General features: G+C 46.0%; 1 protein-coding gene across 2 annotated transcripts in view; it reads left to right on the top strand.

The window, feature by feature from the left end:
* SAP30BP (SAP30 binding protein) overlaps positions 1-13,825 on the top strand; it is a 119,598-nt gene that overhangs the window by 31,684 nt on the left and 74,089 nt on the right. The window contains exon 3 of one of the 2 annotated variants that reach the window (XM_077251764.1): positions 8,142-8,189. The exons of the other annotated variant lie outside the window; for it this stretch is intronic. Coding sequence (XP_077107879.1) covers positions 8,142-8,189 — 48 coding nt within the window. The remainder of the gene's footprint in view (positions 1-8,141; positions 8,190-13,825) is intronic. 2 annotated transcript variants of the gene reach the window in all.

Here is a 13,825-nt window from a genome sequence, read left to right on the forward strand (position 1 = left end):
TTTTTTGGTCGTTGAGGCCCCGCTGACATCGCTGAATCGGTGTGTGTGACACCGATCCAGCGATGTCTTCACTGGTAACCAGGGTAAACATCGGGTTACTAAGCGCAGGGCCGCGCTTAGTAACCCGATGTTTACCCTGGTTACCAAAAAAAACAAACAGTACATACTCGCCTTTCGGTGTCCCTTGCCGTCTGCTTCCTGCTCTCACTGACTCCCGGCCGTACAGTGAGAAGTGAGAGCACAGCAGTGACGTCACCGCTGCGCTCTGCTCTCACTGTACGGCGGCTCAGTCAGAGCAGGAAGCAGACGGCAAGGGACCTGGACACCGAAAGGCGAGTATGTACTGTTTGGTTTTTTTGGTAACCAGGGTAAACATCGGGTTACTAAGCGCGGCCCTGCGCTTAGTAACCCGATGTTTACCCTGGTTACCCGGGTGCTGCAGGGGGACTTCGGCATCGTTGAAGACAGTTTCAACGATGCCGAAGTCGTTCCCCTGATCGTTGGTCGCTGGGGAGAGCGGTCTGTGTGACAGCTCCCCAGCGACCACACAGCGACTTACCAACGATCACGGCCAGGTCATATCGCTGGTCGTGATCGTTGGTAAATCGCTTAGTGAGACGGGGCCTTTACCTAAAAGAGGAGAAAAAGAGGTTAGATTATACTCACCCAGGGGCGGTCCCGCTGTGGTCCGGGTCCGATGGGTGTCTCAGGTCCTGTCCGGCGCCTCCCATCTTCCTTCCATGACGTCCTCTTCTGGTCTTCACGCCGCGGCTGGCATACTTTGTCTGTCCTGTTGAAGGCAGAGCAAAGTACTGCAGTGTGCAGGCGCCGGGACAGGTCAGATGACATGGCTCCACAAACCATCACTGATTGTGGAAACTTGACACCAGACCCCAAGCAGCTTAGACTGTGTGTCTATCCACTCTTCCTCCAGACTCTGGGACCTTCATTTCCAAATGAAATGCAAAATTTACTTTAATCTGAAACCAACACCTTGTACCACTGAGCAACAGTCCAATTCTTTTTCTCCTTGGCCCAGGTAAGACGCTTCTGGCGTTGTCTATTGGTCATGAGTGGCTTGACACAAGGAATACGACACTTGTAGCCCATGTCCTAGATACATCTGTGTGTGGTGGCTCTTGAAGCAATGACTCCAGCAGCAGTCCATTCATTGTGAATTTCTCCCAAATTTTTGAATGGCTTTTTCTTAACAATCCTTCCAAGGATGCGGTTACCTCAGTTGCTTGTTCACCTTTTTCTACCACACTTTTTTTCCTTTGACTCAACTTTCCATGAATATGGTTGGATACAGCACTCTGTGAACAGCTAGCTTCTTTAGCAATGACCGTTTGTGGTTTACCCTCCTTGTGGAGTGTGTCAGTGACTGCCTTCTGGACATCTGTGAAGTCAGCAGTCTTGCCCATGATTGTGGAGCATACTGCAACAGACTAAGGGACCTTTTTAAATGCTTAGGAAGCCTTTACATGTGTTTTTGTTAATCTTTTAGATGATATTCTAATTTTGAGAGTAAAGGCGACACAACTCTCCTCTCCAGAACTACTAGCCTAGTCTCTCTTGTCCCTTAAAAAGAAAAGAACAGATTACATTATTCCAATCTTTTCCTAATAAAAAAAACAAACTGATCTCATCGGGTCATAATCAACTTGAAACCCCTTAACCAGTACATAGTATAAAGAAAGTTCAAGATGGAATCCGTCAGGTCAACAGTCCCTCAAATAGTCCAAGATTTAGTCATGGTAGCGATTGATCTACAGTATCATACGATCACATTCCTATTCATCTGACCTATTAATATTATTTATTTATATAGCACCTTTAATTCCATTACCTATCAAAAGTTCCTAAGGTTCGTGGTCGTCCAGTGAAAATATATAGTACCCTATCAGTTCAATGTTTTCCCAGTCAGAATATCATCTTCACTAAGGATTTTCACAAAGATCATGTCTGAAGTCATGGCATACATCATTCCGTACTTCAACGAACTTTCTGCTGGTGGCATCCTTAATACCGATACTCCAGGAACATCTGCAGATAACAACTCAGATCCTGTCATCCCTGGGTTGGTTAGTGAACCAGAAAAAATCAGACATGGTTTCTACATTCTCACAAACAAACATCCTTTTTGTCCAAACAAAACAGATCCTATTAAGATCAAGGACAAAATACTACAAAGCAAGAAGGTAACGTCAATAAGGTGTGCCATGTCAGTCCTCGGATCCATGACATCCTGCATCCAGATGGTAGCGTGGGCCCAGGCATATACCAGAATTCTACAAGCTCATATTCTTCCAAACTGGGATGGATCTCCAGAGTCCTTAAACAGAAAGATCCAAATACCACCTCAGGTAAAAGCCTCGTTATACTGGTGACTCTACCCAAAGAGTCTAAACAAAGGTGTACCTTGGACGCAGAACCCCCATGGTAACCATAAAAGTAGATGCAAGCTGAAAGGAATGGGGAGCCATGCTTTCCCAGGAGGTATCCCAGGAACTCTGGTCAGACAAAGTCATCCAACAATCCTCAAAGGTCAGAGAACTAAAGGCGGTAGAGGAGGTGCTCAGAGCCGCTGTATCTCTGGTTCAAAGTACCCATGTGAAGTTCTACTCAGACAACATGACAACAGTAGCCCACCTCCGTCATCAAGGGAGCACGAGACCCGAACATCTAAAATCAATTTCGGCAACAATATTCTCCTGGGCCAAAGAACACCTCTCATCTGCTCTCCACATAAAAGGGGGTCAATCAACATACAGGCCGACTTTCTCAGCAGAATGAGAATTCATCCAGGGTAATGAGGTCTAGACCCTCAGGTCTTTCAAATATTAACCAGAAAGTGGAGTCTTCCGGAAGTGGACCTCTTTGCAAGTGGTCAGAACGCGAAGGTGGCTCAATTTTTTTTTTTTTATTCCTAGATCCACACGATGCTTGCCTAGGGGTGGACGCGTTGGCTCACCGGTAGAAATTCAAACTGGCACATACCTTTCCTCCTGTGCCAATCCTACAAAAAGTAATATCCGAAAAAGCCAAGGTGATTCTAGTGGCAGCATTCTGGCAAAAGAGAAGCTGGTTCAGTACACTAAACAACTTAAGTACAGAAGGGGCCGTAACGCTTCCTCCAATCAGAGACCACCTTCACAAGGGACCAATTCATTATTATTTATTTATATAGCACCATTGATTCCATGGTGCTGTACATGAGAAGGGGTTACATGCAAATTACAGATATCACTTACAGTAAGCAAACTAACAATTACTGACTGATACAGAGGGGCGAGGACATTCATTATCCGAATCCCAAGAAGCTACACCTAACTGCCTGGCTTCTGAATTCTTGATCCTGAAAACAAGGGGTTTTTCAGATAGTTATTAAAACTCTGCAAAGAAGTAGGAAACTAGTGACGAACGCCATATATCAGAAGATATGGAAGACCTTCATCTCATGGAGTGCACATGAACAGTCAGACCTACATCAGCCAAACATTGCAAGAATCCTGGATTTCCTACAGGAAGGTCTGAAGAAGGGTCTCAAACCTAGTACCCTCAAGGTCCAAGTGGTGGATCCAAGTTTCTATTTCGACCAGACCCTAGCCAACCTCCACTGGGTTAAGGCAATTTATAATGGCAGCATCTCGCCTACATCCTAGAATTACTAAACTAATCCCTTCCTGCAACTTCAATATCGTCCTTTAAGGGCTCACACTACCACCCTTTGAACCATTATCATCTATAGATAACTACAGCCAGGAGAGTTTGTGAATTACAGGCTCTCTCAATGAGGCCATGTGCACACGTTCAGTATTTTTCATGTTTTTTTCTCGTTTTTTCGCTATAAAAACACAAAAAAAACGCTTACATATGCCTCCCATTATTTTCAGTGTATTCCGCATTTCTTGTGCAAATGTTGCATTTTTTTCCACGAAAAAATCGCATCGCGGAAAAAAAAGCAACATGTTCATTAAATTTGCGGAATTGCGGGGATTCCGCACACCTAGGAATGCATTGATCTGCTTACTTTCCGCATGGGGCTGTGCACACCATGCGGGAAGTAAGCAGATCATGTGCGGTTGGTACCCAGGGTGGAGGAGAGGAGACTCTCCTCCACGGCCTGGGCACCATATAATTGGTAAAAAAAAAGAATTAAAATAAAAGTCATATACTCACCTTCGATGGCCCCCGGAGTCTTCCCGCCTCTCATCGGTGCATGCTGCCGCTTCCGTTCCTATAGATGGTGTGTGTGAAGGACCTGCGATGACGTCGCGGTCGCATGACCGCGATGACGTCGCGGTCGCATGACCGCGATGACGTCGCGGTCGCATGACCGCGATGACGTCGCGGTCGCATGACCGCGATGACGTCGCGGTCGCATGACCGCGATGACGTTGCGGTCGCGTGACCGCGACGTCATCAAAGGTCCTGCGCACACACCATCTATAGGAACGGAAGCCGCTGAGGAGATCGGCTGTCTGCAGGTGAGTATAACCATTTTTTAAAAATTTTTTTAATTATTTTTAAACATTCTATCTTTTACTATTGATACTGCATAGGCTGCATCTATAGTAAAAAGTTGGTCACACTTGTCAAACACTATGTTTGACAAGTGTGACCAACCTGTCAATCAGTTTTCCAAGTGATGCTACAGATCGCTTGGAAAACTTTAGCATTCTGCAAACTAATTACGCTTGCAAAATGCTAAAAAAAACGGGAAAAAAAACGCAAAAAAAAAATGCGGATTTCTTGCAGAAAATTTCCGGTTTTCTTCAGGAAATTTCTGCAAGAAATCCTGACGTGTGCACATACCCTTAATGAGCCCTACATGAGGGTTCTGGAGGACTGACTTATTCTTCAATTAGACCCATCGTTCTTACCTAAGGTGGTTTGCAGTTCCACAGGTCTCAGGAAATAATCCTTTCCTCCTGTCAAAAAACAACAAATGAAAAAGAAAAGGAGTTCCGCACTCTGGACATAAGGAGAATTGTTCTTCACTATCTCCAGGAAATGGGGAAGTGTAAATTCTCAGAGGGGTGTAATTTCCAAAATGTGATCACTTTAGGGGGGGATTCTGCTCTTCTGGCACTTAGGGATCTGTATATGGAGTCCACAAACTATTCTATAATAATTTGTTGTCCAAGAGGCAAATAGCGCTCCGTTCCTCCCAAGTTTCTCTGAATGGCTAAGTAATACTGTAAAGCCACATATGAGGTATTGCCGGGTTCAGCAGAAATTGTGGGACAAATTTTTTGTGCCATTTTTACCCGTTTTTTTCCCTGGGAAAATTTAAATCTGGGACTAAAACATTTTTTTTGTGGTTAAAAATGTAATTTTTGTTTCTTTACTGCCCAATGGTATAAAATTCTGAGACTCACCCGTTGTCAATATTATCATGGCCTAGATGAATTCATTAAGAGGTGTAGTTTGTAAAATAGGGTCACTTATGGGTGAGGATTCTGCTTTTCTGTCACCTCAAGAGCTCTGCCAGTGTGCCAGGGCACACTCAAACCATAACAGAATAATCTGCACTATAACTGCAACATTTTAGTGGAAAAAAAGTCCATAGACAGTGAGGTGCTTATCACAGGAGGGTGCATGTTAGACCAGTGCTCAGACAGCTAGGCACAGTAATGATAAGCTACTTGGTGTTAAAACAATCATTGTAAGCAAACAGAACCTGGAGCTTGATGATAGGCTGAAATCTGTATTTTAACCCAGCATGCTGTCTTCACATTACATAGCAAAAACTTGCTGACAGATTCCCTTTAATTATTGCCACATAGTACTTTGTTTTCCTGCAGTGCCATCTGAAGAAATATGTATGACTGCTTGTAGCTTCCCCCAACAACCCCTTGATTTACCCAAACTCATGGAATTACATGCTAAGCATATATTAGGAATTGCTGTAAGTTGGTTTCAGAATGGGTGGTCCCACCATTAAATATCTTATCCATTGCGCAGATGATTGAATATAAAAGGAAAAAATATCCATTTTATCAGAAAGGATCTCGTAGAGTTACAACATACAGTACAGACCAAAAGTTTGGACACACCTTCTCATTTAAAGATTTTTCTGTATTTTCATGACTGAAAATTGTACATTCACACTGAAGGCATCAAAACTATGAATTAACACATGTGGAATTATATACTTAACAAAAAAGTGTAAAACAACTGAAATTATGTCTTATATTCTAGGTTCTTCAAAGTAGCCACCTTTTGCTTTGATGACTGCTTTGCACACTCTTGGCATTCTCTTGATGAGCTTCAAGAGGTAGTCACTGGGAAAAGTCTTCCAACAATCTTGAAGGAGTTCCCAGAGATGCTTAGCACTTGTTGGCCCTTTTGCCTTCACTCTGCGGTCCAGCTCACCCCAAACCATCTCAATTGGGTTCAGGTCTGGTGACTGTGGAGGCCAGGTCATCTGGCGTAGCACCCCATCACTCTCCTTCTTGGTCAAATGTTTGGCGTCATTGTCCTGTTGAAAAATAAATGATGGTCCAACTAAACGCAAACCAGTTGGAATAGCATGCTGCTGCAAGATCCTGTGGTAGCCATGCTGGTTCAGTATGCCTTCAATTTTTAATAAATCCCCAACAGTGTCACCAGCAAAGCACCCCCACACCATCACACCTCCTCCTCCATGCTTCACGGTGGGAACCAGGCATGTAGAGTCCATCCGTTCACCTTTTCTGCGTCTCACAAAGACACGGTGGTTGGAACCAAAGATCTCAAATTTGGACTCATCAGACCAAAGCACAGATTTCCACTGGTCTAATGTCCATTCCTTGTGTTCTTTAGCCCAAACAAGTCACTTCTGCTTGTTGCCTGTCCATAGCAGTGGTTTCCTAGCAGCTGTTTTGCCATGAAGGCCTGCTGCACAAAGTCTCCTCTTAACAGTTGTTGTAGAGATGTGTCTGCTGCTAGAACTCTGTGTGGCATTGATCTGGTCTCTAATCTGAGCTGCTGTTAACCTGTGATTTATGAGGCTGGTGACTCGGATAAACTTATCCTGAGAAGCAGAGGTGACTCTTGGTCTTCCTTTCCTGGGGTGGTCCTCATGTGAGCCAGTTTCTTTGTAGCGCTTGATGGTTTTTGCCACTGCACTTGGGGACACTTTCAAAGTTTTCCCAATTTTTTGGACTGACTGACCTTCATTTCTTAAAGTAATGATTGCGACTCGTTTTTCTTTACTTAGCTGCTTTTTTCTTGCCATAATACAAATTCTTACAATATATTCAGTAAGACTATCAGCTGTGTATCCACCAGACTTCTGCACAACACAACTGATGGTCCCAACCCCATTTATAAGGCAAGAAATCCCACTTATTAAACCTGACAGGGCACACCTGTGAAGTGAAAACCATTCCCAGTGACTACCTCTTGAAGCTCATCAAGAGAATGCCAAGTGTGTGCAAAGCAGTCATCAAAGCAAATGGTGGCTACTTTGAAGAACCTAGAATATAAGACATAATTTTAGTTGTTTCACACTTTGTTGTTAAGTATATAATTCCACATGTGTTAATTCATAGTTTTGATGCCTTCAGTGTGAATGTACAATTTTCATAGTCATGAAAATACAGAAAAATCTTTAAATGAGAAGGTGTGTCCAAACTTTTGGTCTGTACTGTATATTGTGGCGCCATCTTGTGTTCAAAGCATAGCAGTGTGCATGGCCACGTAATGAGCAGCATATCCTGAATGTTTGGTCTTTTGCCCGTAGCTATTTATCTGTACAGTAAGCCTCTGTTCACTACAGAACAACAAAAGAAATGACTTACGGCCTGCCCTGCCTGTTGTAGCTTAGCATATTGCTGGGAAAACTCCTATTGATGGGGAAAGTATTCAGGGACTATTTTGCCTGCTGCCAGAAGGTGAAGGAGACTGATTATGCCCATAGCTACCCTAAGCAGCACGGATTAGTGGCAGCACCTAGTCACCAGGTGTGTTTTAAATGGTGTTTGATGCACTATTGTGATTAGTAAATAAGCCCCAAAATTTCAGTGTTACAAGTGAATTTTCCCTCCACTCCTCCAACACATGTCTGCTGTTTGTGTCACAGGCATTTCTTCCTCTCTAGCGTAATGATTGGACTCCCATTTCCTAAACCCTGTAAATTCTTGTTTTTGTAGGAAGAGGACGATTCTGAGAATGACAATCAGGAGACTGATGAAACAAAGGTATTTGGGAGAGGGTTAGATGGCATGGCTAACTCCTGTGTGTCCTCTGCCCTGCTAACACCCTTCCTGTCTCCTATAGAGCAAGTGCTCTTATCTTATGTATAGTATTTGGATGTAAATAGTGTCCTGAGGTTTTTATGGTGTCGCTTACCTGTCTCTGCTATATATGTATAGTTTGTAGTTCCCACCTTTTGTTGCTTTGTTTTTTTTATTCGTGCGAATATTGTGCCTATTGGTTTTGCTGGATGATCTTCTCTTCCATGCTCCTGACATTTTCAATAAGCAGTAAAATGCAAAGCTGCTTGTTTTTACAGACTCTTTAAAATTGTGTCCATTTTAAGAAGTTAAGGCAACACCTTTAACCCTTTAACGACATATGACTTAGTTACATCATATGAAGGCTCCCTGACTTTGATGGGAGCTCAAAAATGTTTTGCCAGCAGATGAACGGTTGTATTATTCAGCCATCATCTGCCTCTTACAGCCGCACATGGAAAAAAGCTCCGCCTTTTGCTGTAAAGCTGAGTATTGCTGTCAATCTGTGACTGCGGCATTAACAGCCTGTCACAGGGGGTAAGCTTTTCTAACCACCCATTAGCACTCCCGTAACGTAGCAACAGGGCCACTATGGGTTTCTGAGACCGCTAAGGATCTGCTGAAGACCACCATGCCTGTCTTGACTTTACTACTATGAAAGCTAGCCCATGGCTAAAGTTCATAGGAGACTGTGATTTCTCCTTTGCCTCATTGGGGGACACAGGACCATGGGTGTTTGCTGCTGCCACTAGGAGGACACTAAGTGAATATAAAAAAGTTAGCTCCTCCTCTGCAGTATGCACCTACCACTGGCTCCAGCCCGAACCAGTTCATGCTTAGTCTCTATAGGAGGCACATGGGTCTGCTGTTCAGACCATAATTTATTTTTTATTTTTACCTTTTACTATTTTCTACGAGGAATGTAGGGGCGACAGATCCTTTCAAGGATCCGACCTCCCCCAACCAGCAACAGGCGGAAACGTGGAGTGCACCGTGCAAGCCAGGCCTGAGCTATTTTAGGGGTGACTGTTCCCTTCAGGGCGCCGATCTCCCCGCACCAGCAACAGACGGGAACATTGATTATCGCCTCCATGTACCCTTTTCTGAGCCAGGCTACAGCCAGACAACAGCCCTGTCCCTTCCTAGGGGAGTTAACCCTTAGAATGTACAGAGGCACCATGGGTGTCCATGCAGCCCCCACTGCATCACCACTGATTGAACAGAGGTGATGGAATGAGGCGGACGGTCCCTCTTCACCTCCCTGACAAAGAGATGGTGGATTGAGGGTTTCTGCACCATCCATACCACAGCCATTACCTGCAGGCAGAGCAGTAGCTCTTAAGTTTTTTCAGCATCAGCAATGCTTCTTCTACTCTGTTGGTGAGTATGGGGGTGTGGGGCTCCTGCAGCGCGTCACAGCTCCTTGGTGTTTTCCTGTCCGGCACCGGTAATTTAGTCCCTTGCTTGGCATTTCTCGCTTAGTGCGAGAGCGCTTTCTTTGAATCCCAGGGGCCATCTTTAGTGAGCAAGGACCTCTCTGGCACATATTTCAGCGGTTCCCTGACACCAGGCTCCAGGAGGACCGCTCTCAGGGCCGCAGGACCTTGGGTAAGTGCTGCGCTGCCATATACCCACTTGCTTTTTTAGGCAGAGGTGCACTGCCATACACATAGTGCACTTGTTTTTGCAGACCTGCGCTGTCTTAGAGCTGCGTAGTTATTAGCCTGCCCTGCAGTATATATACAGTATATATTTGGAGATTAGCCATTTCTGTCCCATGCTGGACAAGGGTACAGCATGACTTTCCCTAAAGCATCCAAAAGGGCTATCAAAACACATACAGTGTTTTTCACCTCATGTACCTCCTGTCAGGCACATTGCCGCGGGGTCAGAATACTCCACTCTGTGAAACCTGTGACCCTGAACGCGCTCAGGAGCCCTCCGTCGCAACCGAACCCAATGTACCTAGCCCCGTGAGTGGGCTTCATCACTGTTGCAGTCCATGGCTTCCTTAGCCAAAGCAATTGAGTCCCTTCAGGATCCCTCTGGGGGTAGGGACATTAGCCTGCCTGTCTTAGAAGGTCCCCTACATCATGGGAACCGTTGGCCTGCAGGGGCCGTTCTCAGTCAAAGGAGATATGGGCATCTAGAAAAAGGACAACATAGCAAGTCTCACGGGCCTTCTCGCGCCTCGGCATCCGTGAGCTCCGGTTCTCGCTCTCCCTCTCTAGGAGTTGGTAGCGAACAGAACTCTTGAGTACGAGTCTAATGGGCCGCTCGACCTGGACTCGCCGGGCTACCAGGCAACGTTGGATAGTCTCATAAAGTCCATCAACCAGACTTTGAAGGTTGACGAGGAATCTACTTCTATCCCAAATCACGCGGTGTCCTTCAAAAGGACCAAACGTCCTTATTGCGTGTTTGCCAATCACCACGAGTTTCAGGACATAGTTCAGTGGCATAGAGCACAACCGGACAAACACTTCATAGTCCAAAAGCCTCTTGAGTCCAGATACTCTTTCACCCATATCTCGCTTTGCCTCCAAAACCCTCCTATCCTTGCCAGACGTATCCTCCCACGGACCACCTGATACAGTATTGCCCATTCGGTCTAGAGGACAGTCTTGCCCACCGCTACAGGACGTCTCTAACGCACCTTTCATGAAAGTTCGCCTTCCTCGTCGCGGTAACGTCAATCAGGTTGGCTGCTCTGTTCTGCCGGGCGCCTTTTCTGATTTTTCACCGGGACAAGGTGGTTCTCTTGCCAAAGGTCGTTTCCGCCTTTCATCTTAACGAGGACATTGTCCTACGCTTGTTTTGCCCGACACCAGTACATCATGTGGAGAAGGCTCTTCACACTCTGGATCTCATGAGAGCTCTCAGAAGGTATGTTTCACAGACGGTGTCTTTTCGTCAGACGGATGCACTGTTCGTGCTCCTCGAGGGCTACAGGAAAGGACTAGCTGCTTCAAAGTCGACAATAGCCAGGTGGATTCGATCAGCTATTCGGGGATCTTACCGCGACAGCGGCAAGCCTACCCCATCCTGGATCAAGGCACACTCCACTCGGTCAGTGTGCGCTTCTTGAGCTATCCAGCACCAGGCATCGGCGGAACAGGTTTGCAATGCTGTGACCTGGTTCAGCCTGTACACATTCTCAAAGCACTACAATATCCACACTCAGGCCTCAGCAGATGTGGGCCTGGGCAGACAGATTCTGCAGGCAGCAGTAGCGCATCTTTAGATACTTGGTATGTGTGGTTTAATCTGTTGTCAGTTTTCACACCCAGGGACTGCTTTAGGATGTCCCATGGTCCTGTGTCCTCCAATGAGGTGAAGGAGAAACAGGGATTTTTGTGCACTCACTATAAAATCCTTTTCTCCAAGCCACTCATTGGGGGACACAGCACCCACTCTGATGGCTATGCTTGTTCTTTGGTTTGACATGTTGTACCTGTATTTGATGGTTGTGATCTTCTACTGCTTTGTCACTGGACTGGTTTGGGCTGCAGCCATTAGTAGGTGTATACTGCAGAGGAGGAGCTAACTTTTTTTGTATTCACTTAGTGGCAGACTCCTAGTGGCAGCAGCATACACCCATGGTCCTGTGTCCCCCAATGAGTAGCACGGAGAAATGGATTTTACGGTGAGTACACAAAAATCCCTGTTTTTGCTATATACAAATACAAAAAAAAGTAAAAAAAATATAAAAGTTAAAATCACTCATTTAAAATAAACAAATTTAAAAAATAATACACATTATCGCTACATTCGTGAAAGTCTGATCTATCAAATATAAAATAAATTCACCCAATTGTTAAATGGCGTAATGAGAAAAAAAAATCAAATAATAGATTTGTGGGTTTTTTTGTCTGCTGCAATAGCGCAAAAAATTGCAATAAAAGGCAGTCAAAACATTACATCTACCCCAATATGTTATCAGTAAAAACTTTGTCTTGGGGGAGCAAAAACAGGTCCTGACACAGCTGCATCACCCAAAAGTTGTCCCACCAAGGACAACATCTGCAAAGAGTTTGTATGTTCTCCCTGTGTTTTTGTGGGTTTTCTTCTACACATAAAGATATACTGATAGCGAATCTAGATTGTGAACCCTAATGGGGACATTTTTTATAAATGTCTACATTTTTTTTTTTTTTTTCCCAGTAAAAAAAAAAAAAAAGTGATGATTCTTTAGTATAGACATAATTGTATTACCCTGAAAAAATTGCGGAACTGTGCTTTTCTCTAGTCACCTTCCACGACAGCAGTATCGGAGGATGTCTCCCCGCCCTAATAGGGGACAGGAACAGAAAGAGGTTAAATACCCCTCCCCTTCCTGCAACCACCAGTGTTTTTCCTGTCCCCTATGGGGCATGAAGAGGTTCTCCGATAGTGCTGCCGTGGCCGGCGAACGAGAGCACTGGTTACCTGTCAGCCGGGCAGTCGCGGTCGGGAGCTCCGTTCTCTTCCTCCGCCTCCAGACTGCTCCCATCTCCGCGGTCCCCGCGTGACTTGGGACCCCCGCCCGCTCTTCCTGCGCCACCTTCGGGTGGCAATGCAGAGCGGTGTAGTGCTCCGGGGTCCTCCTGCAGCTCCCCGGCTTCCTCCTCTCCCCACGCTGCTGCGGGGTTGGCGCGCGCGCACCGGAAGTGACGCGCTCCGGGACTTCCGGTTTTTCGAACTGGAGCTTTGGCGCGCGCCGGCCGGCGTCCTGAACCTGGGAACAGCAGCGGCGGCCAGGGCGGGCATCACGGACCCCCCCCCAGGGACACTTCCGAGGGAGGAGCACCAAACTCGCTGGAATCTCGGTAAGACTACTTATTCCTGACTGGGGAGCCCTCCTAGTGAGACGTCTGTCGGTGACTGTACCTCTGGCGTTATGGACGGCGACAAAACCTCTCACTCTGCCACTGCAGAGCCCAGCGCGCACCCCTCTACTGTAAGTAGTGGGATGATGTCCCTTGCTGTCCATTTTTTAAAAAGTTTAAGCGGCTCAGTCCACCTTTCTCTCTCGTTCCAGGGAGACAAGGTCACTGGCACTAGGAAGCCCAGCCGCAAGTGTGGTGCTTGTGCAGCCAAGCTCCCCTCAGCATACACAAAGAAGCTCTGCCAACCATGCACAGACGAAGTGCTGCGTAGCGAACAGCCTTCTTTAATGGATAGCATTAGAACCCTCATCAGGGAGGAGGTTCAGTCCTCTATGGCAACCTTCTCTCGAGCCCCGACCCCACAGCCTCCCCCTCCTAAGAAAAGGAGATTGGGCCGGGTAGCCTCAGACTCTGACTCGGGCGAGATACATACCTCGGGTTCAGAATACAGCTGGGAAAAAGAGGGTTCTACTTCTACTTCTGCTCCCAAATCGGAAAGTAGGAAGTACCTCTTCTCCTCTGAAGATTTGGAAGAGTTAATTTCCATGGTGAGAGGCACCATGGGGGTAGAGGAGGAGATAGAGGGCCATTCCGTGCAGGATGATATGTTCGGGGGTCTGAAACCTAAATCGGTAAAAGGATTCCCCATACATGAAAACATCGAGAACATTATCCTTCAGGAGTGGAGCCTGCCAGAAAAGGGGCTGAACGTCCCATCTGAGTTCAAAAATC

This window comes from Ranitomeya variabilis, chromosome 4 (assembly GCF_051348905.1).
Source record: "Ranitomeya variabilis isolate aRanVar5 chromosome 4, aRanVar5.hap1, whole genome shotgun sequence".
NCBI classification, from domain to species: Eukaryota; Metazoa; Chordata; class Amphibia; order Anura; family Dendrobatidae; genus Ranitomeya; species Ranitomeya variabilis.